The 27500-nt window shown below is 46.5% G+C and overlaps 1 protein-coding gene across 1 annotated transcript in view; it reads left to right on the forward strand.

The window, feature by feature from the left end:
• The window catches only part of LOC134458643 (uncharacterized protein DDB_G0271670-like), a gene marked incomplete at its 3' end in the record, with an annotated part of 108756 nt that overhangs the window by 4921 nt on the left and 76335 nt on the right, over positions 1 to 27500 (forward strand). Inside the window, exons 2-6 of the mRNA XM_063211073.1 lie at positions 1041 to 1194; positions 1311 to 1559; positions 1628 to 1781; positions 18545 to 18656; positions 18746 to 18923. Coding sequence (XP_063067143.1) covers positions 1041 to 1194; positions 1311 to 1559; positions 1628 to 1781; positions 18545 to 18656; positions 18746 to 18923 — 847 coding nt within the window. The remainder of the gene's footprint in view (positions 1 to 1040; positions 1195 to 1310; positions 1560 to 1627; positions 1782 to 18544; positions 18657 to 18745; positions 18924 to 27500) is intronic.

Raw genomic sequence — 27500 nt, forward strand, 5'->3', positions numbered from 1 at the left:
AATGAAGACATGAAAGACGTGGGAAAGAGGTCTGGAGGGTTGGATCACCTCACACATCATCACTCACTCACAGGTAGAAGCATCAGACTCAGCACGCGGTGTAGCTACTGTAAAGTAGAGCCGAGATACTTTTATTGATCCCGGAGGAAATCAAGGAGGAAACTATGATAGCACGGCAGCTGAATTGATAAATGATACATTTACAACAACGTATGCACTTCCATTGAAGCATGGAGATTGGTAAAAAAGAAAAAAAAAGTTTGAACCTCTAATCTCCTCTAATGAAACATGGCTGCAATGCGTTGACAAAAAAAAGTTGGCATTTGAATATAGTATGGCCTATACCAGTGGTTCCCAACCTTGTTCTTCAGGGACCCGTGTTTTCTACCATTGTAAGCTTTGGTGACCCAACCTCGCGGGCGCCTGCACGAGAGGGAGTCACATGATACCCTCTGTTTTCTGCGAAAACTCATTTGAGATATTTTATTCCTTTATTCGTCTTTGGTCAAATATAGAATAAATGTTTACTTTCACACTTTGTTGCTTCTATGCATATATTATTTAACTAAATGCTTTGTCATTTATTCAGCATCGGCTATTTCAGGTAGGCCTATTTAAAATTAAACCCCTTAAAATCAAGAAGGCTTTGCGACCCTCTGTGGATCTTTGGCGACCCATAGGTTGGGTCCCGACCCATAGGTTGGGAACTACTGGGCTATACTGTATTGACCCTGACTGTCTGGAAGGTGTTTTGTCTCGGTGTGATGGAGCAAAACTTAAAGTGCACCAATTATTATTACATACACTCTTATAAATTGTGATCCATACTCTTCTTACTGCGTCGGGCTGGGCCATGGGAGTCGATAGCTCCCAGCTCTCTCCCAGCTATTATAACTGGCGGCCCAGACTTATTATTTGATTTTACTTCTCTAAGGGAAGAAAATTCCGATTGCATCAGCAGCATCCCAGCCAGACTAACCAGTCTTAAGTAGCGATGGCAAAAGATCTTTACTGTGCTGTACATCTTGAAGCAATATAAGAGTCTGCATTACCATCCTCCTCCTCCTCCTCTTCATCATCATCATCATCATCCTTCTCCTCCTCCTACTCAAGATCATTCTTATCCTCCTCCTCCAGCTCTTCATCCTCTTGCTTCTCCTCCTCATCATCATTATCATCCTCTTCTTCCTCATCATCATGAGCATCCCCCTCCTCATCCTCTTCCACCTCCTTTTACTCATCCTCCTCTTACTCATCATCATCCTCCTCCTTCTCCTCCTCCTCATCATCGTAATCATCCTCTTCTCCACCTCTTCCTTATCCTGCTCTTCCTTCTCCTCCACATCATCCTCCTCCTCATCATTATCATCATTCTCCTCGTCTTTTTCATCATCTTCCTCCTCCTACTCCTCCTTCTCCTCATCATCATCCTCTTCCCCAGTCTCATCATCATCATCATCATCATCATCCTCCTCCTCCACTTCTTCCTCCTCCTTCTCCTTATTATCCTCCTCCTCCTCATCATCATCATCATCACCATCATCCTCATCATCATCACCATCCTCCACCTCATTAACATAATCATCCTCTTCTACTCCTCTTCCTCCTCCTCATCATTATCATCATATTCCTCCTCCTCCCGGTCCTCCTCCTCATCATATTCCTCCTCCTCCCGGTCCTCCTCCTCATCATATTCCTCCTCCTCCTCATCATATTCCTCCTCCTCCCGGTCCTCCTCCTCATCATATTCCTCCTCCTCCTCACCATCATCATCCTGTTCTTCCTCCTTCTTATCATCATCATCATCATCCTCTTCTTCCTACTTCTCGTCATCATCCTCCCCCTCACATTCCTCACCATCATCATCATCATCGACTTATATGTTATATATGCCCTTTTGTCACAGAAGCATTCACCACCACAGCAAACAAAGAAGTGCCCCTTCTCTCTCTCTCTCTCTCTCTCTCTCTCTCTCTCTCTCTCTTCACCTGTCTCCTCGTTCTCGTTCTCCCTCTAGCTTTCTCTCTCTCTCTCTCTCTCTCTCTCTCTCTCTCTCTCTCTCTCTCTCTCTATCTCCCCACCTGTCTCCCTCGTTCTCGTTCTCCCTCTAGCTCGGAGGCTTTTTATACCTTCAGCGGACAAATGATCTTTAAAATTTCATACGCTCTGCAGCGATCACTCCAGCTTGAATATTTTATAGTGTTGTACTCATATAGAGTGTTGACTGGTGCAAAAAGAGGCACAGAGAGACACAATGCAGAACAGAGCCCACACCCCAGGCTGGCTCACGCAAGGCTTTTGTCTCTCAGACATTATGTATGTATACCGTATGTATGTATGCACCGTGATGTATGTACTGTATGTATGGATGTGTGTACAGTATGTGTATGCAGTATGGACTGTACAGTATTAGGCTAAACCTCCAAACATAACACTCTCTATTAGACAAGATGTCTGTGCAGATTGTCTTTAAGTAATATGTTGAACTCAATTCAAAGAAAGTTGCTTCTCAAAGGGTGCAAGGGTTAGGTCTCTGCTCCCCTAGCAGGACAGTATCTGCAAGGCAAATACATTTTCTACATGGATTGGTTTGACAAAAGACAAATCACAAAGGCAGATGCTCATGTGGCTTAAATGCAGGATGCATCCAAAAGTGCATTTGTATGGGAAGATTTCTAAAGCGTATTCTGTTTTTTACCCATGGCAAATTATGTATTTTCAAAAATTGTTTTGTCTGTTTGCGACAAAAATTTGGGTTGGTAGAATTGGTGGGGGCTTCAGGAAGGAAGAATTCCTCATAATTGAGAGATATGTAGACATGCATGAGGGCATCATGCCATGTAGCCTAATTCTGAGGGCTCTTTAGTTTGCTATGGAGTTGTTTCAGGACATAATCAATTCATACATACGGAGATATTGGTATTCCATGTGTAGAGCTGTTCAATATTGTGCCAAGCAGAGGCTAATTCACCTCGGGTGTCCTTGAAGGTTCACGTGGCTAAAAGTGGACAATTCTTATGTACAGTCATTGCAAAGGGCAAATGGAATAGGAACTGCACTTTTTTTTAAAAAAAGAAAGAAGAATGTTCTTCAATACTGAAGAAGTCAGGCATGATGGCGTCCACTATTCTGCTTAGAGACAGTCGCCACGCCACCGTCTGTGTGTTGACTATGGCCAGGTTCCCAGTTTCCCCTGCGACTGTGTTGTGGTGGACAATGACAGCCGAATTGTTGCGTAATTGACATACTGATTTTAATCTCTGCCCTTTTACCCCATTCAGACCATAGGAACAGTACAGTGCGCAGGCAAATGCATGTGTGTGTCATGAATGGGAGGAGCACAAGTCAAGGTTACAAAAGAAAAGGCAGATAAGGATCGTGCCACGCCAGCAGACAACGGCTAACAGGACAGGGCTTTTAATCATCCGCACTTCGCAATTATTACCAGCGTTATCTTTTCATTCTCTCGCCATCACCTCCCTTTATCTCGCCACAACATCAATGCTATTAACACTTCAGGGCCTACACGTGTTTTGCAGTGAATGTTAATCTGTTCGTCATCCGTATCCTTATTTGTTTTAAATCTGTGCTGCAAATATCTCTGTAATAATGGATTTGTGCTTGGGTGATGCTCCATGCATTTCCCTGTTGTGTAGTAAGGGGTTTCACTGTTTGAAAATTGTACACCGTCCTGATAACGCTTTATTTTAGTGTTACATCTATTAGCACCAATACATACAATGTGCATGTATACATAGTTTGTAAGGCATGTACTATAGGCAAAATGAAACGTTTGTTAGGCATTCACAAATGTCTTGTTCATACACAATAAGGGATGTATTACCAATTTAGACTTAGTAAGGACCTAGAAGGCCTTAGCTTTTGCTTGGTACATGCCTTACAATTTACTTGTGCAGACATTAAAATTGTATGTATTAGTGCTAATAGATGTAACACTAAAATAATTTTTACCAACATCCTTTGCAGATTATTGCTCATGCTCATTCAAATTATGACTACATGAAATGACTACATAAGCCACTCTGGTCCTTCAAGGGCAAACATAGGTCACTCAAGGTCATATGAGCATGCTGATAATTCTTGACTTAATATATAGTATGTGTTAATGTTTGAATGTGTTATGTCAATGTCTAATAAGATTAACTCAGTTCCAATTTTCCTGGTGCTGTCTTAAATGCCTGAAAATTAAATTTAAATGGCTTTCATCGTGTTTTGAAAAAGTTAGTTTGCATACTAATTAGTATGGACATGAATTAAAAGCAAATTAATTTCGGAAACAAAGTCTTACTGCCATCATCTAATATCAACAGGCAGGTATGGCACTACATATACATTCTCTACAGTAAGAACTGTAAATCTAAATAATATAATATGTGCATGAAGCAGCATACACATTCTGACCCTGTTTCCGTGTGTGTCGCTAGAGGATGATTGCATGAGCTAAACTATCTCACCCTGTGTTGCACTAGGTGGCCAAAGTTAATATTTTACAAGTCCCCGAAACCAAAGCATTATTTTATTTATGCCTCGTTTCGTAACGATGCCGTGACAAAGCAGAGAACGAAGCAGAATTCCTGAGATGCGCAAGACTAACTCTAGCATTAAGAAGACCCAGCCCAGCGCTGGGAGCAGGGTCGGATTAACACACAGGCTAGATATGGCTGCAGCCTAGGGGCCCCCACAGGCTAGATATGGCTGCAGCCTAGGGGCCCCCACAGGCTAGATATGGCTGCAGCCTAGGGGCCCCCACAGGCTAGATATGGCTGCAGCCTAGGGCCCCCACAGGCTAGATATGGCTGCAGCCTAGGGCCCCCACAGGCTAGATATGGCTGCAGCCTAGGGGCCCCCACAGGCTAGATATGGCTGCAGCCTAGGGGCCCCCACAGGCTAGATATGGCTGCAGCCTAGGGGCCCCCACAGGCTAGATATGGCTGCAGCCTAGGGCCCCCCCACTTGCCAGGGGGCCCCAAATTGGCCAAAAGTTGAAAAATTGCAGAACTATAACAAGATGCCAAAATTGAAAAAAATGTATCTGTTGTGTTCAATGCAGTTGATAGACATGTTATCCTTAATTAATATCTTGTAATTATGACACCATCTATATACTTCGTTGCGAAATGTGCCTTCTGGAGGGTGCCCACAGCAAACCTATAGCCTAGGGGCCCCAGGCCACCTTAATCCGGCCCTGCGCTGGGAGCCTTGCCATGACTTGCACAGTAAGCAAGTGAGAGAGCAGCCGTGTCCTTCACCCAGCCAGCAGCAGCAGCAGCAGCAGCAGCAGTGGCCCCTGTTGTACTGGAGTTTATTGTGTGGAAAGATGTGCAAGTCGATAAACCTGGCCATGATGGACAGGTCTGGTGGAGCGTGAAAACATCGCAGCAGTGCAGCGAGGCCAGAGTTTGTTTTCATTGCGTGTTTCTCCAACAGAAACCCAGAGCTGTACCAACAATCCTTCCGCATCCGCACATTTCCTGTTCGCTTCCGCAACAGTGAAAGTGACAGCAACAACCATCACCCCCACCCCACCCCTCCTCCTCCTCCACCTCCGAGCCCTCCATATCTCCACCTTCGCCCCCACCACCACCCGGGGGGAGCTAAGTGGAGGGGGTGGGGGTGGGGGTGATGATTCGCACTTCGTTAAAAAAACATGGCCCTCTGACCAATGGCGTGGCTTGGCTGGTCGAGGGGGACGTGGCGCAATGTTTAATTTCGTCAGCGGCCGGGGCCACTCTAGCCCGAGGTGACTCAGTGGCGGCCATGTTTGCGTGCGAACCTTCACTTAGGCGCAGTAGCAGTGGCAAACCCCACTGCTCACAAGACGCAAGAGTGGAGAGAGAGTGGAGAGAGAGCGGAGAGCGAGAGAGAGAGGGGAGCCTAACGGAGCGTCAGCACTGTTGCAGGTCCTCGCTTCGCTTGATACGGCAAACATCCCCGTGTTACGCCCGCACCACCCCGCACCGCCATGCCTTGCAAGCCCCACGCCCGCGTCCGAGGGAGGGAAGGCAAAGAGGGGGTAGGAAGGCGTCCTAATGTTTTATTAAACGACATCTCCTTGGAGACAGCTCTAAAAATTCACCCGACGCCTTTGGAAAGCTGTCTGTTTTGGCTGCGGAAAATGGCTACCAATCACAGGGAGATAAAAACATCAAAATAAGCTCATACAGATGCGACCTGAGATGCCTGTGCTGCCTCCCAGCCCTGCCTGCCTGCCTGCCTGCCGCAGAGCATACTGCAGCCCCTCCACACGCACACACACACACACATGCACTAATGCAGGGAGAAGGGCACTCCACAGAGGAAAGGACACACTCCCACACACACACAGGCAGGCACATGCACGCTAACATAGACAGAAAAACACATAGACACTGACATGGTAGGCTAAAACAGAGAGGACACTCAAACACACAAAGTGTTAACACAGAATAACACACACGTAACCTATCAAGTAGAAGGAAACACACACTTGTTAACATGACAGGACTCATAGATAATGATATGAGAACAAAGGTACATACAACAGTGAGAGGTGGATACATGATAACATGCCTGCTAACACAGAAAAGGAATTTAACACATCCATATCACCACAGAAGGAATATGATACAGACATGCTAATATGCTAATATCAAGCACACCCCCACAGTACAGTACATACCAGTATATTCTAAAAGCAGCACTAAAAAGATACGTGTTCAAATGCCCAGAATGAAGCTCGATCATCTTGCTCCATGAATGGACCACGTTACCCAAACTAGCTAATATGCAATAATTAGCGGGTCATGTATGTACATCAATATGCATATGTTAAGCAGCTGCAGTTCCACTCCCAAGGATATTTTTCATACTCCACATAAACTGAGGTGTCAATCTCGGCAGGCACACACAGGAAACACCTGACAGATGGAGCAGCTCGTTAGAGAAATATACATTACCAGGTTCCTCAAGGGTTGCCATTGTGGGGGAACCCTTGAATGTTTGCTGATGAGGCCCTACCGTGGATCTAATGGTAGGGCACTCGTAGCCTGGTCCTGACCATCCCATAATACTACTATTTCCATTTCGTATTCATGGTCTGGACTTTGTTTGATCTGACACGATTGCAGGAAGCAGGAAGGGCAATTTCATTTAACTTTTAAGTTGTTGAACAAACATGTCTGACGTCTATCTATGGCGATGTAGGACCGTTTAACAGACATGTCTGACAGAACATCCTACCGTAGGATAAAATTACAATGTAGGACCGTTTGTCAGAACACCGGCGAAAATCCTAACGGTCAACATCGCTCCACAGAGGACAGGTACCAGACGTAGTGCGGAGCCAAGTGTCTTGGCGGAAGTACGTAGGATGGTGCGTGAGGCTAGATCTCTCGTCAGCTGCGTGGGTGACCCGGGTTCTACTCCGGCCCGGGTCGTTGGTCAACCATTCCCCGTCTCTCTCTCCCCACGCGCTTCCTGTCATAGTCTTCACTGTCCTATCTCGAAATAAAATAAAACATAAAAAATGTGTTCGGATGAATCTTTTCATAACACCGGAGTGTCGTCACAGTCACGTGGTTGCTATATAGAACCTGTGCTAGCTGAAAGTTTTCCAGTATGTTAAAATTCTGGTGATTGTGGCCACGCAATGCCACATGAAAAGTGTAAATAAAGCCGGAAATCATGCCAAGACTTCGGAGTTTAAGAACAATTCACCTCACCACAATCTGCTGCAGCAAGAGACAATTAGAATGTTACAAGCATGTGTCCGATTTTTTACAAATCTTTTCGACGGCGCCATCCTCGCGTTTTCCCCCACATCAATATGGTGGAATGTTGACATTTACACAAAAATTCTCAGATGTCTGCCTTAGTGAAAAGGTGCTTGGAAGATCCCAAGACTTTCTAAAAGGTTCCCTATAGAATATTTAGTGGTTGCTCCACAGTGGAACACTAATGCCTCTTTTCCACTGCCATTTTTCTGATAGGCCTATAGCTTGACACAGCCCAACTTTGCTGCCACTTTTTGGTTTTCCACTAGGCACCACATAGCTCAATCGTGAAGCAAAAAGTGGCTGCTGAGTCGCGCTATGTTGAGCTGTAGGCCTACCAGAAAAAAAGAGGCATGAAGGTTCATTGAAGAATATGGTTGCCAACCGTCCCCTTGAAATACGGAATCGTCCCGTGTTAAGAAAGAAAGGAAAGTTTTGCGGATTGAGCTGAAATGGGACACAAGACGTTAAAATGCAGGAAATTACATCTAAGAAATGCCATTTTTATGGGGGAGGCCCCCTTAGACCCCCCGTAACAATAAAGTGACCCCTTTTTTTGTTTTTTTCATTAACAGTTGTCGACACTATAGAAGAGCCATTGTGGGAAAACCCTTAGCAGGTTATCTGATGAATCTTGCGGTTCTTTCCTGGACTGTTTTTGGGGTTCCTTTGGAAACATTTGGGTTCCCCACAAACCTTCTGAGGTTGCTTCACATTTCTTCATTTTTACTCTGTGCAAGAGCAAATGTACAAAGGCTTTTTCAAAACTCTCTGGTGCTTGGATTTTCTACATGCCCACATGAATTCCATTTCAAACTATTGACCTGCTGTAATCCTGTAACCCCCCAGGGGTCCTGGCGAGGGGGCTGGCGAGGGGGCAGACTAAATCCAGACTACAGCAGCCAGATTAGGGAGGGAGAGGTGAGCAGCGCTGATCTGAGGGTGACATAAATACCATTACTCCTGCTAAAACCAGCATGAGGCCCTGAGATGACTAGGAGATGCTGTATTGTGTGGAATGGATTGTTGGTAGACAAAAAGGCCTGCTCATAACCTTGAATATATATATTTTTTCATGGTGTACATGTTCCAAGGCTACAGAGTTGGGCCAAACCCAAGGATAGGGTTGCCCACTTTTCGCGAATATAACTTGCAGAACCATTTAAAAACCTGCTTTTAGATAAACACTGACATATACATACAGTGATCTACTTCAAGTCTTCACCTCCCCCAACAATGACCTAGTACCCAACCGTACACATACCCTGTAAGTATAGTGCTTTACCAATAAAGCTAATTCCCTCATTCTATTGTAAACACCCTGAGCAAAACGGTTATAGGATTGTCTCAGTCTGTACATCTGTTGTGGTCAAGGTCAAGGTCAAGGGTGGGCAAAGGCCGTGAACTCTTGCACACATAACCGCCCTTTAGGCTCTGGGTTAGGGTAAACAAACTCACAGTGCTGAACACGGGGCTTTGGATTGAGGTTAATCCACTTACAAAACACTTTTGGAGAGACACCTATTTACTTCCAGATTGCGAGGGTCAAGTACACAACAATGCGACACCGATTCTGTCCAGATTTTGGCTGATGCTGTGACAAGGGCAAAAATCATCACAAAGATATTTGATTGGAATTGCGGACATGCGCAGAACTACAAATAGTTCCAATTGCAAGTGAGTAAATGTGATATATGCCAGAACCCATGAAACCACTCAAACGCAATTTTGCTAACTTCCGTAGCATCTTACTGCAGATGGGGTCGCCGGCGACCCTATTCACTTGCTTAAAATGCTTAACTACTTAATCATGACAACATTGCTATGACATTACAGAGAGCGATAGCGCTGCGCTAAGAGGTTAACTTCATCCTCTGGAGTAAAAAAAAAAGAAGAAAAACATCGGAAATGTGTGAACAGTTTCCATTGTGTGTGTGAGTGTACACGTCAGAAATAAAGAAAATTCATGGAATACTATCCTCTGCACTTGTTGCGAGAGAAACGTTGGCCTACTGTGCGGCACCATAACACCTGTGGTAAAGCTACAATATACGTATAGGCCATTTTATCGGGTACATGACGCTATTCAGACATGGCACTATTCCGACATTGATGTCTATTGTCTATTGCTCAATTTTTATCAGTTTAGGGAGAGTGCATGCAGTTGCCTTAACCCTGAGGCATGTCGGATGTTGGAATAGCGGTATGTGTGAATAGCGCTTGCTCCCCAATTTATCTGCCTCTGTTATCATGGCATGAATAAACTCCCATTATCATCATCACACTGCTAGAGATAGTTCAGGAGGCAGTCATCAATAAGCAGATTACTCTGCAGAGGGGAGCGCGTCCCACTAACAGTGAAACAGGGGGATCTGCTGCCAGGGATCACTGTGTGCACTGTACTTGTCTGGCAACCATCCTTTACAGATGGGAACAACATAACCTACAGTAGGCCTACTGTACATACAGTACAGTAAACAACACAGTTGTGTGTGCGTGCGTGTGTGTTTACTCATGATTGTATGTTTGTTTTTGTCTGTTTTCATGTATGACCTCGTAAGCCTGTGTGTGTGTGTGTGTGTGTGTGTGTGTGTGTGTGTGTGTGTGTGTGTGTGTGTGTGTGTGTGTGTGTGTGTGTGTGTGTGTGTGTGTGTGTGTGTGTGTGTGTGTGCGTGTGTGTTTATGTGTGCGCGGGTGTGTGTTTACTGTATGTGTGTGTGTGTGTGTATACGCCTTAGGCTTCCCCCTTTTGTTTCATTCCTCTGTCACAATTATGCCTCACTGGGTTGAGCAGCGAGCTATTTACAGTAGCGGAGTTTGTGTTGGCCGGCCACATACAGTGTTGATCTCATTTGACCTTTGCCGCATATACATATCCGCAATGACAGAGTGGAGTTAATGGACATTAATGGACCATTGACCTCAAATCCTGTTTGGCGTAACTTTTCCGCTCTTGTCAATTTTCCAAAGTGTCACCTTTCTACTCCAGCTGTTATTTTGTTCTAGGCTATACAGAGAATGGAAGCCCTGCGGCTGAATGCTATACCGTATACAGTGCGTTCCATTTCAGGCTGTGCATGCGGCAAATACAGAATCTATTTCAGCGGGGGTTAAATGATTTCCTATAGCTGCTGTATGGAAGCACGATGCACACACATACTGTGGCTACTGTACACACACGCACACATGCACTCACACACACACAGACGCACACACACATGCGCACGCACACACACATACGCATGCACGGACACACACACACACACACACACACACACACACACACACACACACACACACACACACACACACACACACACACACACACACACACACACACACACACACACACACACACACACACACAGCACATAGCACAAATAGCTTCCCCATCTTTGTATTACTACATTTATATGGCTTTTAGGAGCAGTTGCATGTATGCACAGTGGTGCATGTTAACTCATTTTCTACAAAGGACCAGTGGTGTAGTCTACGTAGAATGCAGGTATACTGAGTATACCCACTTCTAAATTTCAGGGATTTCAGTATACCCACTTAAAATTCATTGATCCATTGTTTTGAATAGCACAAATATATACAGTATAAATGTTCAAATATACAGTATACCCACCATAAAAAAGTAGACTACACCACTGCAAAGGACTATACTGTAGGCTGCACTGTAGGGTGTTAGTAACACCGTTCTGGACTGCACACTCCACTCTATTTGTGAATGAATTAATGTTTTGGGTTTGACCTTCGTTGTCCTTAGTGGTTGTTTCAATAATGTGGTAGGTGTTGTTGTGAATAGAGCAGAGGTATGAAAAGTAAATGTAGATGTAAATTCATGGTGTAAGTACAACACTAGCACATGGACTCTTTTACGAGCTTCATCACTTTCATGCAAACAAATGACATAAAAGAATATGTCACCGCGACTGCATGCACATGTTTAGTGCAGTAGACCTATGTGTGCGCATGTGTGTGCGTGCAATGCAATACATTCGGGCATGTATGTAGTACTGTATGTGACTGTGTTGAGAGTGCCAGGCAGCACCTCTGGCAGTACAATGAGCCAGGCGTGGCACCAGCAGTGGCTATGGTGGTGATGGTGATGGTGGTGGTGGTGGCTGTGGTGATGGTGGCAGAGGTGGTGGTGGTGGTGGTGGTGGTGATGATGGTGGTGGTGGTGGTGGTGGGGGAGGTGATGGTGAGGAGGTGGTGGTGATGGTGGTGATGGTGGCAGAGGTGGTGGTGGTGGTGATGGTGGTGGTGATGGTGGTGGTTGCGATGGTGGTGATGGAGGTGGTTGTGCTGGTGGTAGTGGCGATGGTGGTGGTGATGGTGGTGTTGTGATGGTGGTGGTGATGGTGGTGGTGGCAATGGTGATGGTGGTGGTGGTGGTGGTGGTGGTGATGGTGGCTGTGGTGATGGTGGTGGTTGCGGTTGTGGTGGTGGTTGTGTTGGTGGTGATGATGGTGGCTGTGGTGATGGTGGTGGTGGTGGCTGTGGTGATGGTGATGGTGGTGGTGGTGGTGGTGGTGATGGTGGTGGTGGTGGTGTTGATGGAGGTGATGAAGGTGGTGGTGTCAGAGGTGGTGGTGGTGGTGGTGGTGGTGGTGATGGTGATGGTGGTGGTGGTGGCGATGGTGATGGTGAGGAGGTGGTGGTGGTGGTGGTGGCTGTGGTGATGGTGGCAGAGGTGGTGATGATGGTGGTGGGGGAGGTGGTGGGGGAGGTGATGGTGGTGCCGATGGTGGTGGTGGTGATTGTGGTGGTGCAGTGGTGGTGGTTGTGGAGGTGGTGATGGTGGTGGTGGTTATGATCTTGGTGGTGGTGGTGGTGGTGCACACTAAACCGCATTTGCAGCAGCAGCGACTATGGTGATCTTGGTGGTGATGGTGGTGGTGGTTGTGATGGTGATGGTGGTGGTGGTGGTGGTTGAGGTGGTGATGGTGGTGGTTGAGTTGGTGGTGGTGGTGATGGTGGTGGCCGAGGTGGTAGTGGTGGTGATGGTGGTGGTCGAGGTTGTGGTGGTGGTGGTTGTGATGGTGATGGTCGAGGTTGTGGTGGTGATGGTGGTGATGGTGATCTTGGTGGTGCAGTGGTGGTGGTTGTGGAGGTGGTGATGGTGGTGGTGGTTATGATCTTGGTGGTGGTGGTGGTGGTGCACACTAAACCGCATTTGCAGCAGCAGCGACTATGGTGATCTTGGTGGTGATGGTGGTGGTGGTTGTGATGGTGGTGGTGGTTGAGGTGGTGATGGTGGTGGTTGAGTTGGTGGTGGTGGTGATGGTGGTGGTCGAAGTGTTAGTGGTGGTGGTGGTGGTGATCTTGGTGGAGGAGGTGGTCGAGGTGGTGATGGTGATGGTGGAGGAGGTGGTAGTGGTGATGGTGGTGGCGGCGGTGGTGGTGATGATGGTGTTTGAGGTGGCAATGGTGGTGATGGTGGAGGTGGTTGTGGGGTGGTGGTGGTGGTGGTGGTGGTGGTGGTGATGGTGGCGGTGGTGATGGTGGTGGTGGCGGTGGTGATGGTGATGCTGGTGGCGGTGGAGGTGATGGTGATGGTGGTGGTTGAGGTGGTGGTGATGGTGGTGGAGCTGTTGGTGGAGGAGGTGGTGGTGGTGATGGTGGTGGCGGCAGTGGTGATGATGATGGTGTTTGAGGTGGCAATGGTGGTGATGGTGGAGGTGGTTGTGGGGTGGTGGTGGTGGTGGTGATGGTGGCGGTGGTGATGGTGGTGGTGGTGGTGGCGGTGGTGATGGTGGTGGTGGTTGAGGTGGTGGTGGAGATGGTGGAGGTGGTGGAGATGGTGGTGGTGGTGGTGGCGGTGGTGATGGTGATGGTGGTGGCGGTGAAGGTGATGGTGCAGGTGGTGGTGGTGGTGGGTGGAGGTGGTGGTGGTGGTGGTGGTGGTGGTGGTGGTGGTGCTGGTGGTGGTGGTGGTGGTGGTGGAGATGGTGGAGGAGGTGGTGATGGTGGAGGAGGTGGTGGTGGTGCACACTAAACCGCATTTGCTGGTGGTGGTGGTGGTGGAGGAGGTGGTCGAGGTTGTGGTGGTGGTGGTTGTGATGGTGATGGTCGAGGTTGTGGTGGTGATGGTGGTGATGGTGATCTTGGTGGAGGAGGTGGTCGACGTGGTGATGGTAATGGTGGAGGTGGTGGTGGTGGTGGTGATGGTAGTGGTGGTGGAGGTGGTGGTGGTGGTGGTGGTGGTGCACACTGAACTGCATTTGTCTTCTTCCACTGGCTCCGCAACCCGCTCATTATACATTGCTTTCATAAAACATGACCAATGGACCCACTCTAATGATGTGTGCCAGCAGCGCCCAACAGCCGGTCAAAGAGAAGAGAGAGGGCACAGAGTGTGGGGTGTGTGTGTGTGTGTGTGTGTGTGTGGGGGGGGGGTGTATAGTATGTCTATCAGTCTGAAGATGATGTCAAAACATTCCCCCCTCAATGACTCTTGTCCATTTTTCTCTCTTGCTCTCCTTCTCTCTCTCTCTCTCTCTCTCTCTCTCTCTCTCTCTCTCTCTCTCATTTATTCTGTGTGTCTGATTTTGTCTGTTCCTGTCTCTGTCTCTGTCTCTGTCTCTGTCTCTCTCTCTCTCTCTCTCTCTCTCTCTCTCTCTTCCATCACTCTGTCTGTCTGTCTCGCCATACAAATCCAGTGGCGGGGCAGCGGCCCCTTCTCTCTCTCTCCACAGTAAAATGGAGCAGTCAGCCCTCTCAATTGTATATTCATCCGGGGCCAGCGGAGGCCCTTTGTGGATCTTCAGTGGGGGCTGCACGGGGCCCATTAATCAGCAGACGGGGGCTTTGTCTGGAGAGCGGCCCCCCGTCACACACACGCACACACACACACAAATACACACGCACACACACAAATACGGACGCACACACACAAATACAGACGCACACACACAAATACGGACGCACACACGCACACATACATACACGCACACACACACGCACGCACGTACGCATGCGCACGCACAGACACACACACACACAGACACTCACATACGCAGTTGGGTGCACAGGCGAGTGCGCGCGCGCACACACACACACAACCACACGGCAGTGTTAATTTCGTCAACCATGACTATGACTAAAATATTTCGTCAATGCCCTTTTTTGATTTTCGTCATTTAGACTAAGACTAAGACTAAATTGGGAAGGCAATGACTAAAATATGACTAAGACTAAAATTGATTTTCGTCATTGTGACTAAGACTAAGACGAAATTTTAAAAAGCTGACGAAATTAACACCGTTTTTCAATAAAATTTAGAAAAAGAGAGACAGTGTGTGAAGAAGGTTTATTCTGTACAGTCAATGATATGTTATAAAGAGAAGCCGTGTGCGGATAGGGTTTATTCTGTACAGTCAATGATATATGTTCAGAAGAGAAGCAGTGTGTGGAGAAGATCTATTATGGACAGTGTCGACTAAAATGACTAAAAATTGACTAAGACTAAAATTGATTTTCGTCATTTAGACTAAGACTAAGACTAAATTGGGAAGGCAATGACTAAAATATGACTAAGACTAAAATTGATTCTCGTCATTGTGACTAAGACTATGACTAAATCAAAAAAAGCTGACAAAATTAACACTGCCACACGGTCACACATTCTCTCTCTTACTCTCACTCTCTCTCTCTCTCTCTCTCCCTCCCTCTCTCTTACTCTCTCTCTCTCTCTCTCTCTCTCTCCCTCCCTCCCTCTCTATCTCTCTCTCTCTCTCTCTCTCTCTCTCTCTCTCTCTCCCTCCCTCTCTCTCGTTCTCTCTCTCTCTCTCTCTCTCTCTCACACACACACACTCCCACTGCAACACTCTGTGGCCCCCCTGACGGCCCCGATGCCTTGACACCAATGAATGAGGCGTGAAGCTCAGGCCCTTGGTGGAGCGGAGGCCCGACACCTCGTTATTCATGCCATCCAGGAGGGGCCAGGGTGTGAGGCTTCATGTCTGTGTGTTGTGTGTGCGTGTGTGTGTGTGTGTGTGTGTGTGTGTGTGTGTGTGTGTGTGTGTGCGTGTGTGCGTGTGTGTGTGTGTGTGTGTGTGTGTGGGTGTGTGTGTTCATGTGTGTGTGTGTGCCTGTGTGCGTGTGTGTGTGCGTGTGTGTGTCAGACATGCCAGCGGGCTGTTGTGACTCTCACCCCTCTATTGTCGTTGCCGTGGATACGCGACAGATTGGCGGAATACAGAAATGCAGAGAAGTCGACAATTTTGCCCCCGCTAATTTGTTGATGGATGGCCAAGGGCCTTCGCCACTACGAGTGTTAAAAACGGACAAAATTGGACCATTGTCAGGCAAAGCCAGCCAATGATGCGATAAATGGTATTATCAGCTATCCGACGCACCCAAATGTGCCTTTAGAAACCTGCACCCTGCGACTGAAGAGATGTTTGGTCACATTATTAGATCATAAGTCATGAATGAACTGGACTCTATGGCTGTTATTCTCAGCTTCATTTTTTATAGGACAGAGAAGCAGTGGAGTGTATCATCACATAGCACCGCAAGATGGAGTAGACCTTTCCGTTTCAGGGACACCTTCTACATTAGTCTTTTTGCCCAAAGACCTTGAGAATGTGCTTATTTTTTTATTTTGCTTTATCTTCACCTTTCCAGTTCTTGAAATGTAGGCCAACATTCATTGATAATAAGAAAGACAATGAAAATGTTAGTTTTGCCTGAAAAACAACTGATGCACAAGATTGTGGGCTGACTAGATACTGTGTTTCTGTGTTATGCTTACTGTCCGTAATTTTAAACAAAAGCTATTTGATTATTTTTTGAATAAAACCATAAAAAGAACAGATATCATTCTTGCAAGCACTTTCTAAAATGTAGATGGTTAGCAAGTGCCAGCCAAATTTTGGAAGATTCCACGACCGTAGTCTGTCACATAACGTTGCTGGTTGAGGTTTCCCATTAGAATAATGCAGAGTCAAAGTCATAAATAGCATTCCTTCATGGTCTGCCTGGTGTGCTGTGCCTTGTCCTACTATTTTGACGGCTGCTGACGGGACTTAATTGGCATCTGTCTGCCTGTCTCCCTGCCAGGTCTCAGTGGATAAATACGTGAAAAAGGGGGTCAAAGCAACAGTAGCGTCGGAGAGAACTGGGGTTCGAACAAATTGGGGTTGCAATTTAGCTCGTTATGATCCAGTGGAGACAGACAGGGCTGGCTGGACTGGGGGAGAAATAGAGCCCGGGCAGGCACTTTTGGCTTCACCCATTGTGTCCTGGAGCGACATATACACTGCATTCAGGTTCTTGAGTTCTGAGCTGTTTTATTAACGATGTGGGTGTATCAGAGCTAAACGAACACATTCTAATGCAAAATGAAGGTTCCAGCTTTTAAATGCAACTTATTTGATGTTTTTATGTGCTTCTGAAGCTGAGATATTTAGGATTTAATAGGCAGAGGGCATCCTTTCCCAAAAAGGGCTTAAACGGGCCCCTAATTAGCAGAGCAGAACTGACTCAAGTGTGTTTTTTTTACATTTCTGAAAATAGGGGCCCACGTGGTGTGCGGGCCCCACCAGATAATGCCCACTATGCCAGATGGCCAGTCCAACCCTGGAGACAGAGCATGTCAAGTGACATGCTCACTGCTCTTGAGTGCAACCACCCAGCCTTAGGTGACGTGTGTGTTCTAATTGCGTGATATGACCCCCGCTCCTCCGTACCAATCCACCAACACTGTCAGCACGTCACGCTAACACACCTCCCTGAAGCCCCCTGCATGTCCCAGGCTGCGGATCTATCTGTTGGAAAAAAAGAAGAAAAAAAAAACCGTCAGGAAGAGAAGGCCTCACTCAACAAAACAAACAACCCTACTGGTGGCCATCACCACCACCACCACCACCGCACCCCTCCACCAACCTCCACACCCCTTAGAAAAACAAAGGCATTCGTCTGTGACTTTGACTTAAATTAGCCGGGACATAGATGGATAGTGAAAGCACATGTCAGTCACAGTAGCAGCAGCAGCACTGCTGAACTGGCAGACAGCTGGCGGTGAGCTTGAAGGTGCTTTGCTGTACTGTGCTGTGTTGTGCTCTGTTCTACCCCCCCCCCGCCCCCCGCTCTCAAGTCAAGTCAGCTTTTATTGTCACTTTCATCATATGCACAAGACATACAAGGAAAATTTTTATTACGTTTTCTATCTATACCATGCCAGGACAAGACACAATATACACAACTGACATTTTTCAGACTGACATAAAGTGCAGACAGGACAGGTACAGTGATGGACTGGTAACAATGGACAATAATAAATAATAAAGACAGTACAAATGAACATTTAACATTTAACATTCAATATTAACATTCAACATTTAACATTCAACATGTGACAGAGATAAGATAAAATAGAATAAAATAAAATAATCTCCTCCTCCTCATCATCCACAGGGACGCCGACATGGAAGGGTACAAAGGGGGTCATTTGTCCCGGGCCCAGCATGGCCCAGATTTGGGTTTCCATTACACTACATGCATGACATAGGAGCCGCTAGGGGGGAAAGGTGATAAGATTCTAAGGGCCCAAGCACTGACAGCACTGACAGCACTGACAGCACTGACAGCATTGACAGCACTGACAGCATTGACAGCACTGACAGGGGCCCACATTTCAGGTGTTACCCCTGACTACATAATGGGTTTGGGGGGCGTCCTGATGACTTTGTCCTGGGCCCAGCTAAAGCTATCAGCAGCCCTGATCATCCACATCCACATCCACATCCACATCCACATCCACATCCACATCCACATCCACATCCACATCCACATCCACATCCACATCTACATCCACATCCACATCCACATCCACATCTACATCCACATCCACATCCACATCCACATCTTGCAGACACATTCACGTCCACATCCACATCCACATCCACATCCACATCCACATCCACATCCACATCCACATCCACATCCACATCTTGCAGACACATCCACATCTACATCCACATCCACATCCACATCCACATCCACATCCACATCCACATCCACATCCACATCCACATCCACATCCACATCCACATCTACATCCACATCCACATCCACATCCACATCCACATCTACATCCACATCCACATCCACATCCACATCCACATCCACATCCACATCCACATCTTGCAGACACATCCACATCCACATCCACATCCACATCCACATCTTGCAGACACATCCACATCCACATCCACATCCACATCCACATCCACATCTACATCCACATCTTGCAGACACATCCACATCCACATCCACATCCACATCTACATCCACATCTTGCAGACACATCCACATCCACATCCACATCCACATCCACATCCACATAAACATCCACATACAGCTTGCATCCACATCCACATCCACATCCACATCCACATCCACAGCTTGCAGACACATCCAAGGCAGCACATGTCTTGTGAGGCGGCGCGATGGTGGTGGTTGTGATGGAGGTGGTGGTGGTGGTGGTGGTGGTTGTGATGGAGGTGATGGAGGTGGTGGTGGTGGTGGTGCTGGTGGTGCCGTTCACAGGCAACATCATCAGATGAGGTACAACACATCCAGAGCCTGATGGTGGTGTGATCGTGTTTCAGGGCGAGACTTTTTTTCTCTCTCTTTTCTTCTAACAGATGATGTACCAACACATTCTGACTTGGTGATGATGTTAAAAAAAGGGGGAAAGAAGGGGGAAAAAAGCGATCTTTCAACTGTCTGCCAAGAAACTTTGTGGAGGACTCGACACATCAAATGTAACCAACATTTCCACCACCACCACCAACTAGCAGCTGTCTAAGCCAGCCACACGCCAGCCACACGCCAGCCACCCGCCGTGCACGCAGAGACATATCTTGCCACCAGGCAAGGCAGGCAGCCGCTTGGGGCCCCCAAGCCCCTAGATAGTGAGTGACAGCCCACATTTTACTACAGTAGTGCTGATTTTTGTGCAAATGTTCATTCTTTTGCATTTTCGCCTGGGGCCCCACCTGGACCTAGAATCGCCTCTGTGTGCACGGTACTGTAGTAGCTTCCCTTAATCACTAGAGGTGTGATGAGCTCGCTCTGAGATTGCCGCTCTTCCCCTTCACACTCATTAGATTCTCACACCCTGGGTCTGTGCACGCCCTCATTCACTCTCTCTACCCATCACCTCCACCACTGCTAGCTTTTTAATTATTCTATCAAGTCTGCAAGCAGCAGCAGCAACACACACGCGTGCACACACACACACACACACACACACACACACACACACACACACACACACACACACACACACACACACACACACACACACACATGCACAAAAACCTCCCATTAGTCTTTTCAATTGCTTTAAGTCCTTTTTAGTGGCATAAATTATGAAAGACCCGCGCGTCCCACTGAGCAATCGGCGGGTGCCGTCGCCGCGTGTGCGAGTGTCAGCTGACCTTTTCAAGGAGCCTCCTAGCTCGTCGGGCGAAAATGTTCGAAAAGGGCGAGGATCACATTCGCCAAGCGCGGTCAGCGCGAGCGCGTGTGGAGCAGACGGCGATCTAATTAAATTTTAATTACAAACGAGGTTCTGTTCGCGTTCAATCAATCTTGGGATGTGTTTACAGATTTGAGGGATGGTACGCGTGTGGCGTGTGGCGTGTGCATGGCGGCGTTGGCCCCTTTGGAAGGGCCATCTTGAGCGCGGAAGGGGACGCGCTTAAGTGTCCCCCAGAGGGGCATTAAAGAGAATATGAATGTTTGGTAGCCTCGGCCTCTTTTAATTAGACGAGAAGAGCCACCCAAGCCTTTTGTCCGCGGGAGACAGATCGCTTGAATCACGTACGTGACAAATGCCCCGCGGCGGTGGCCGTGGCGGGGTTAGAGGCTGTGTAGTGGGCCAGAGAGGTTAGGAGATGATTTTGCAGATATCAAATCCTGTGATGAGGTACAAGGACAAACAGCTTTGTTTCTTTCTCTCTCTCTCTCTCTCTCTCTCTCTCTCTCTCTCTCTCCAATCCAACTGCAATTACTAGTCTGCAATCATTCATATGGGGGTTTTTGAGGCTTAAATTGATGTGAACCTTTGAGTGAACAACCTCTTGTTTATATGGCAGTGTTATGGAAAGACGAATCAGTCCCCTCCACCCCACACACACAAATACATTCACTCACTCCAGTTCATGGCACTCAGACATACATGCACACACATAAACACACGCATACACAAAAAAAAACCACTCACACACATGCAAGATGCACGCACACACGCACACACGCACACACGCACACAGGCATGCACAAGCAAAAAAACAAACAAACAAACACACACGCGCACACACACACACACACACACACAGACACACACACACACACTCCTGCGCGCGGCAGATAAGCATACTCATCTACAGCTGGGGTCCCAGGTGTCAGCCCAGGTGCTTATGCCAGCAGACGCGTGACCTGATCTGAATAGGAATCAGGCTTTTATGTAATGTTCCTTGGTCACCAGCCCCTGATGCTGAGCTGAATCATATATCCTGATCAGTTTGACATCCCCATCACAACCCGGCCTCATGCTGAATGCTGAACCAGCCACAACAACAACCCTCAAAAGACCCTCAAAATGTTCAATCTTGTACAATTTTTATTAAATGCACCAATTTGTGTTCTTTGAATTTTTTTTGAAAATGTACATATGTCGCTGAACTAAATCATGATTAACTTGATCAGTCTGGCATCTAAACTGTAACCAAACTGGTCAACTCCAAAATGGAGCATAGGTTTGTGTGTTTTATTTAATATAATTACCATCTTTGTTCACAACACTTCGTTGAACAATTATTACTGTAGTAGTCTCCAGGAAATGTGTGTAAACATTGGGCATACATCCATGCTGTAAGTGATATCATGTTCTGTGTCTTACAGATGGTGGTTCGCCACATTTTGCAAGACTAACAACAGGAAAACAGCCTCAAGAACAACAACAACAGCAACAACAAAAACAACAACAACAACAGCAACAACAAAAGCAGCAAAGGACAAAGAAAGCTCCCGCCAACAAACCAACTATAAAAGGTTTTGTGCATGGCTTGGTGTCTACTGGGATACTGTCTCTTTTGGTGAAGGGAACCACACTGGTGCGTTTGACATATGTGGATATGCTTCAGAGGACAACCAGCCAACACCCCCCCCCCCCAACACCCCATCAAAAAAAACGAGCAGAGAGAAGAAAACATGGGCTTGCTTGCTGTCTTTCAAATCACAGATGATGTATGTGTTCATTCGCTCTGCTTTCCCACCAGCAGCCGTACCCCCATCCCGTACCCCTCCACCCCCCCCCCCCCCCCCCCGCACCCCCGCCCCCCAGGCCTACCCCCTCCCTGAGTCCCGCAAGAAAAAGGCCCCTCTTTTCCCCTTCCCCGTCTATCCACAACACTTTCGACTCCTACTACTTCAAGACACATCAGTGCTTCTGTTTTGTCTGTAACACACACAACCGTCTGTTAAGCCATCTGGGATTTCCCCTTTTTTCTCTCCAGCAGCTACCCCCCGTTTACACACACACACACACACACACACACACACACACACACACACACACACACCAACACACACACACACACACACTTCCCAATACACCCACAGCAGCACAAAATGCACATCCGTTCTATAAAAAACACACTCACACAAACTCTCTCTCTCTCTTTTTCTCTCTGCCTCTTTCAAATGCACAAACTTACTTTGTCTCACACAGACAAACACACGCACGCATGCGCGCGCACGCACACGCACGCACGCACGCACACACACACACACACACACACACACTACTTTTGTCTTTTCTCATCATTTTATTTGAGAAGTTTGAATCCCCCCTTAATCCGTACAATAGCAATGGCCACTGACAAAGGGAATGACGAAAAAGACGTCTGAAAGATTCTGCTAAGATAATGCAATTATCATTCAGGGCAGAGCTCATTTTTAGTGCCTCGAGCTCCGAGTAAAGCTTTTGATGCATCGGTTTGTGGTGCCGCTACACAGAAGATAAGTGTCATTGACGGAACGCGTCAAGGAGAGACAGAAGAAGAAGACAAAGAAGAAGGAGAAGTAAGAAGATATAGAAAGAGAAGGAGAAGTAAGAAGAAGAAAATGAAAGGGAGAAGAAGATGACGAAGAAGAAGAAGAAGAAGAAGGAGGAGGAGGAGGAAAAAGAGGAGAGGCAAGAAGTACAAGATGGAATAGAAGAAAGAAGATCAAAAAGAAAAAGTAGAAAAGATGGAAGAAGAAGAAGTTGACGAAGAAGAAGATGACCAAGAAGACACTAGAAGAGGAGAAAGATGAGGAAGTTGATGCTGAAGAAAAATGAGATGGTGAAGAAGAAGAAAAGAAGAGATGGCGAAGAAGAAATAGTAGTGGAAGAAGAACACAAAAAAGGAGAAGAAGAAGGACAAGGAAAAGACAATGAAAGAGAAGATGATGATGAAGGGGGGAAAAAGACAATGAAAAAGGGAAGAGGGAAAAAGGTTGTCGGGGTGTCGTACAGGGGGTTAACCCTCATGTTATCCTTGGGGTCTATTTGACCCCATTCAATGTTTAACATCTGAAAAACGCATGAAGTACATAATTCTTTTGCTTCATCTTTGATGACGTTTCCTAAATATATGGGGTCAATGTGAAAAAAGTGAAATTTCCACAAAAATGTTTACGCTAAGTGCTGTACACGTTTTGGTTACATCTGTGTTCCTTGGGGTCAATTTGAATTATGTTAAGTGTATTAAACATACATGGAACATCCATATTTTGCTAATACATGTTCCAATCTGTCTAGATTATGTAAAATACATGAACATAAGTTATTTAGAACAGAACATTTTGCTGTATTTAGGGCTCTGATCACTAATAATATATGATGTGGATGAGGGCAAAAACTAATTCAAGGCAACTTTTGGGCAGTTGTTGCACATTTTCGCCTAGTCATGGATTAGTTTTTTTGTTGTGTGGGCTGTGTGTGGGGGTGCTAGGACTTATCTAAAGGAATTTTTATGTCCCCAACAGAGCAACAGTAAATATCTGAGGCATAAACCAGGGCAAGTTTTTTTTGTTTCTACTGATTTTGTAGACATAAGTGGCTGGGGTCAAAATGACCCCAATGATCACGGATGTAACCTAAATCTGAGGATAACAGGAGGGTTAAAGTGTGACTGTGTCACCAGGCCCCCATGCACATAAGGGGCCCACATACCGTCTGATTTATGTAGATACTGATGGCTGTGGGGGGCCATTGGAGCTGATTGTACATAGGGCCCACAATTTGCTGCTACGCCCCTGTGTGTGATAGTGTGTGCTTGACGCAGAAGATGAAAGACAAGGAAAAGACAAAGAAAGAGAAGATGATGATGATGATGATGATGATGATGATGATGATGATGGTGATGATGATGATGGTGATGATGATGATGATGATGATGATGATGATGATGATGATGAAGGGAAGAAAAGACGATGAAAAAGTGATGAGGGAGAAAAGACAAGCCAGAGTGTGTGTGATAGTGTATAATAGTGTGACGCGAAGGAGAATATGAAAGACAAGGAAAATACAAAGAAAGAGAAGATGATGAGGGGAAGAGAAGACAATGAAAAAGGGATGAGGTATAAAGACAAGCTAGAGTGTGTGTGATAGTGTGGGCTCTGTGCGGCGTCCCCGCTGGCTGATCAGCTATGCTAATAGCTCCTCCTTTGTCTGGCTGCCAGCAGTAAATGGGATGCAGAGACTAGAAGGTCAGCACACCGCTGTGATGCAATATTTACAGTTAATCAATCAGACGAACCGCTCCTCTCTCCACTCCACTCCACTCCACACGGGCGGAGGAATGAAGAAAGAAAGAAAGAAAGAAAGAAAGAAAGAAAGAAAGAAAGAAAGAAAGAAAGAAAGAAAGAAAGAAAGAAAGAAAGAAATGATAGGGGGAGAGAGATTAGAGAAAAGAAGGAAGAAAGAAATAACAGGTGATTGAAAGATTTGCAGACAAAAAAGGAGGAAAGAAAGAAAGAAAGAAAGAAAGAAAGAAAGAAAGAAAGAAAGAAAGAAAGAAAGAAAGAAAGAAAGAAAGAAAGAAAGAAAGAAAGAAAGAAAGAAAGAATGAAAGAAAGAAAGACACACTGAAGCCACGTGCTGGAGACGGGTTTTGGGCCAGAATGTTCGGGACGTTGGCTTGGATCTTGTCACGATGCCTCATTTGTGCTCCTCGACATCAATTGAGACATGCAAGGGGATGCCACGGGACGTCTAGCATTACCGGTGGCTTAACACAGGCCCGCGAGGGCCATGTATGGATTTGTCATTGTTTGTCATATGCTAATGTAATTTCTGCTGTATTTCCATTCTAATATGTTTCGGAAAACATTACATGCAAAGTGTGATCGTGCCACCCCACCCCACCCCACCCCACCCCACCTCACTCCTCTCCACCCCACCACACCCCACCTCACTCCTCTCCACCCCACCACACCCCACCTCACTCCTCTTCTACTTTGCTCTGTGGTTGAGAGAAGAGGAATGAGAACGTTTTTTGATTACGCTGATGGCTGAGTGGTGTGGAGACGCGGTATGTAAATGATAAGGAGACCTTTGTGTGTGTGTGTGTGTGTGTGTGTGTGTGTGTGTGTGTGTGTGTGTGTGTGTGTGTGTGTGTGTGTGTGTGTGTGTGTGTGTGTGTGTGTGTATGTGTGTGTGTGTGTGTGTGTGTGTGTGTGTGTTTCTATGTTTGTGTGTGTGTGCGTGCATGTGTGTTTGACAGTGCTTGTTTGTGTGTGTGTGTGTGTGTGTGTGTGTGTGTGTGTGTGTGTGTGTGTGTGTGTGTGTGTGTGTGTGCGTGTGCACATGTGTGCATGTGAGTGTGCGTGTGACAGTGCGTGCATGTGTGTGTGTGAGAGAGAGCAAGCACAAACACTTTGTCTGTGTGTGTGTGTGTGTTTGTGTGTGTGTGCGTGCTTGCTCGTGTGTGTGTGTGTGTGTGTCTGTGCGCGCGCGGGTGCGTGCATGCGCGCCTGTGTGTGTGTGTGTGTGTGTGTGCCGTGCCGTGCCCAGTGTACTGTATCATATGAACGTCCCCCGTGCTCATCTCTTGGGAATCATCAAAAAGCCACAAGCACATCTCATGTAATGTATGTACGTGCTGGCACTATCCCCATGACAAACACAACTTTATTTATTTATTTATGACTTCTTTAGTTATTTATTTAATTTTATTTGCTCTATTTACGCTGACAAGAATGGGGTTCTTTATGTATTCCGTCCATTCATGCTGCCCAGCAATTCTGCACTAACATACATTTAGTGGGTAGGCACAGTAGATCTTTTGTCAACCGAAACCATATATTTTATAACCCTGATATTTTCAGGAAAGCTCTATTATGTTATTAATTCATTACACGGGGGTGTAGACCTCCTACTAAGTATAACAGGAGTGGGTTGCCGCCCTTGTGACATCAGTCCTGTACATACAGTGTAACAAATACGGTAGTGTATCAGTAGAGCTAGAGTACAACATTGAGTGGTTACACAACAGAATACGATTAGGTTTAAAGGGTGAGATTTTTAGTTGTTTATTTCCAGGATTTATGCTGCCCATTCAATAATGTTACCTTTTTCATGAATACTTACCACCAGCATCAGTATTCATTATGACTGGAAAAATCGCATTTTTCATACATGAACAGGGGGATCTTCTCCATGGTCCGCCATTTTGAATTTCCAAAAATAGCCATTTTTAGCTGCAAAAATGACTGTACTTGGGCCATATTAGAAAATATTAGTTTATTACTTAGTAAACTTTCATGTAAAGATCAAATTTGGCAATAGGCAGCCCAATTTCAATAAGCAGCATAGTTGCAGTACCTTTTTTGACCATTTCCTGCACAGTGTACCTTTAAGGTTTGAAACTGTGTAAATGTAAATGTTCGATATAAGGCTTATGTACAGTACGTAGCCCTGTAGCCGTGTGTTTCTAACACGCTAACTGCATTGGTCTGACAAAACAAACATCCTGTCGCCAGTCCAGTATTTACTCATGTTGCGGGAAGTGCGAGCACAGGGTGTGTGTGTGTGTGTGTGTGTGTGTGTGTGTGTGTGTGTGTGTGTGTGTGTGTGTGTGTGTGTGTGTGTGTGTGTGTGTGTGTGTGTGTGTGTGTGTGTGTGTGTGTGTGTGTGTGTGTGTGTGTGTGTGTGTGTGTTTGCATCTCATTGACCCTTGCAGATAGGAAGACATGGGAGTGTGTGTGTGTGTGCATGGGGCAAGTGGTTGATTGTTGTCCCCCTTTCCAGACCTGCTGATGGAAGAGGGAAAAATTGTGTGTGTGTGTGTGAGGGAGGGATGATTAATCTTAAACAAATGCCTCCTGCGCACCCTGACACACACCACTCACTCACTCACTCACACTCAGACACACACACACACACACACACACACACACACACACACACACACACACACACACACACACACACACACACACACACACACACACACACACACACACGCACACAAACACACACACGCACACACATACACACACACACACAGACTGCGAGAGAGGTAGAGAGGAAGGGCACGTTGTCTGTTGTCTGCTAAGGGGAGGGCGGTCAGTATGCAGATGATGACCCGACTGCCATTTTCTCAGCGACAGCCAGATGCGATGAGGTCAGCACGAGGGGTTAACGATGACTGA

Source organism: Engraulis encrasicolus, chromosome 11, assembly GCF_034702125.1.
Source record: "Engraulis encrasicolus isolate BLACKSEA-1 chromosome 11, IST_EnEncr_1.0, whole genome shotgun sequence".
NCBI lineage: Eukaryota > Metazoa > Chordata > Actinopteri > Clupeiformes > Engraulidae > Engraulis > Engraulis encrasicolus.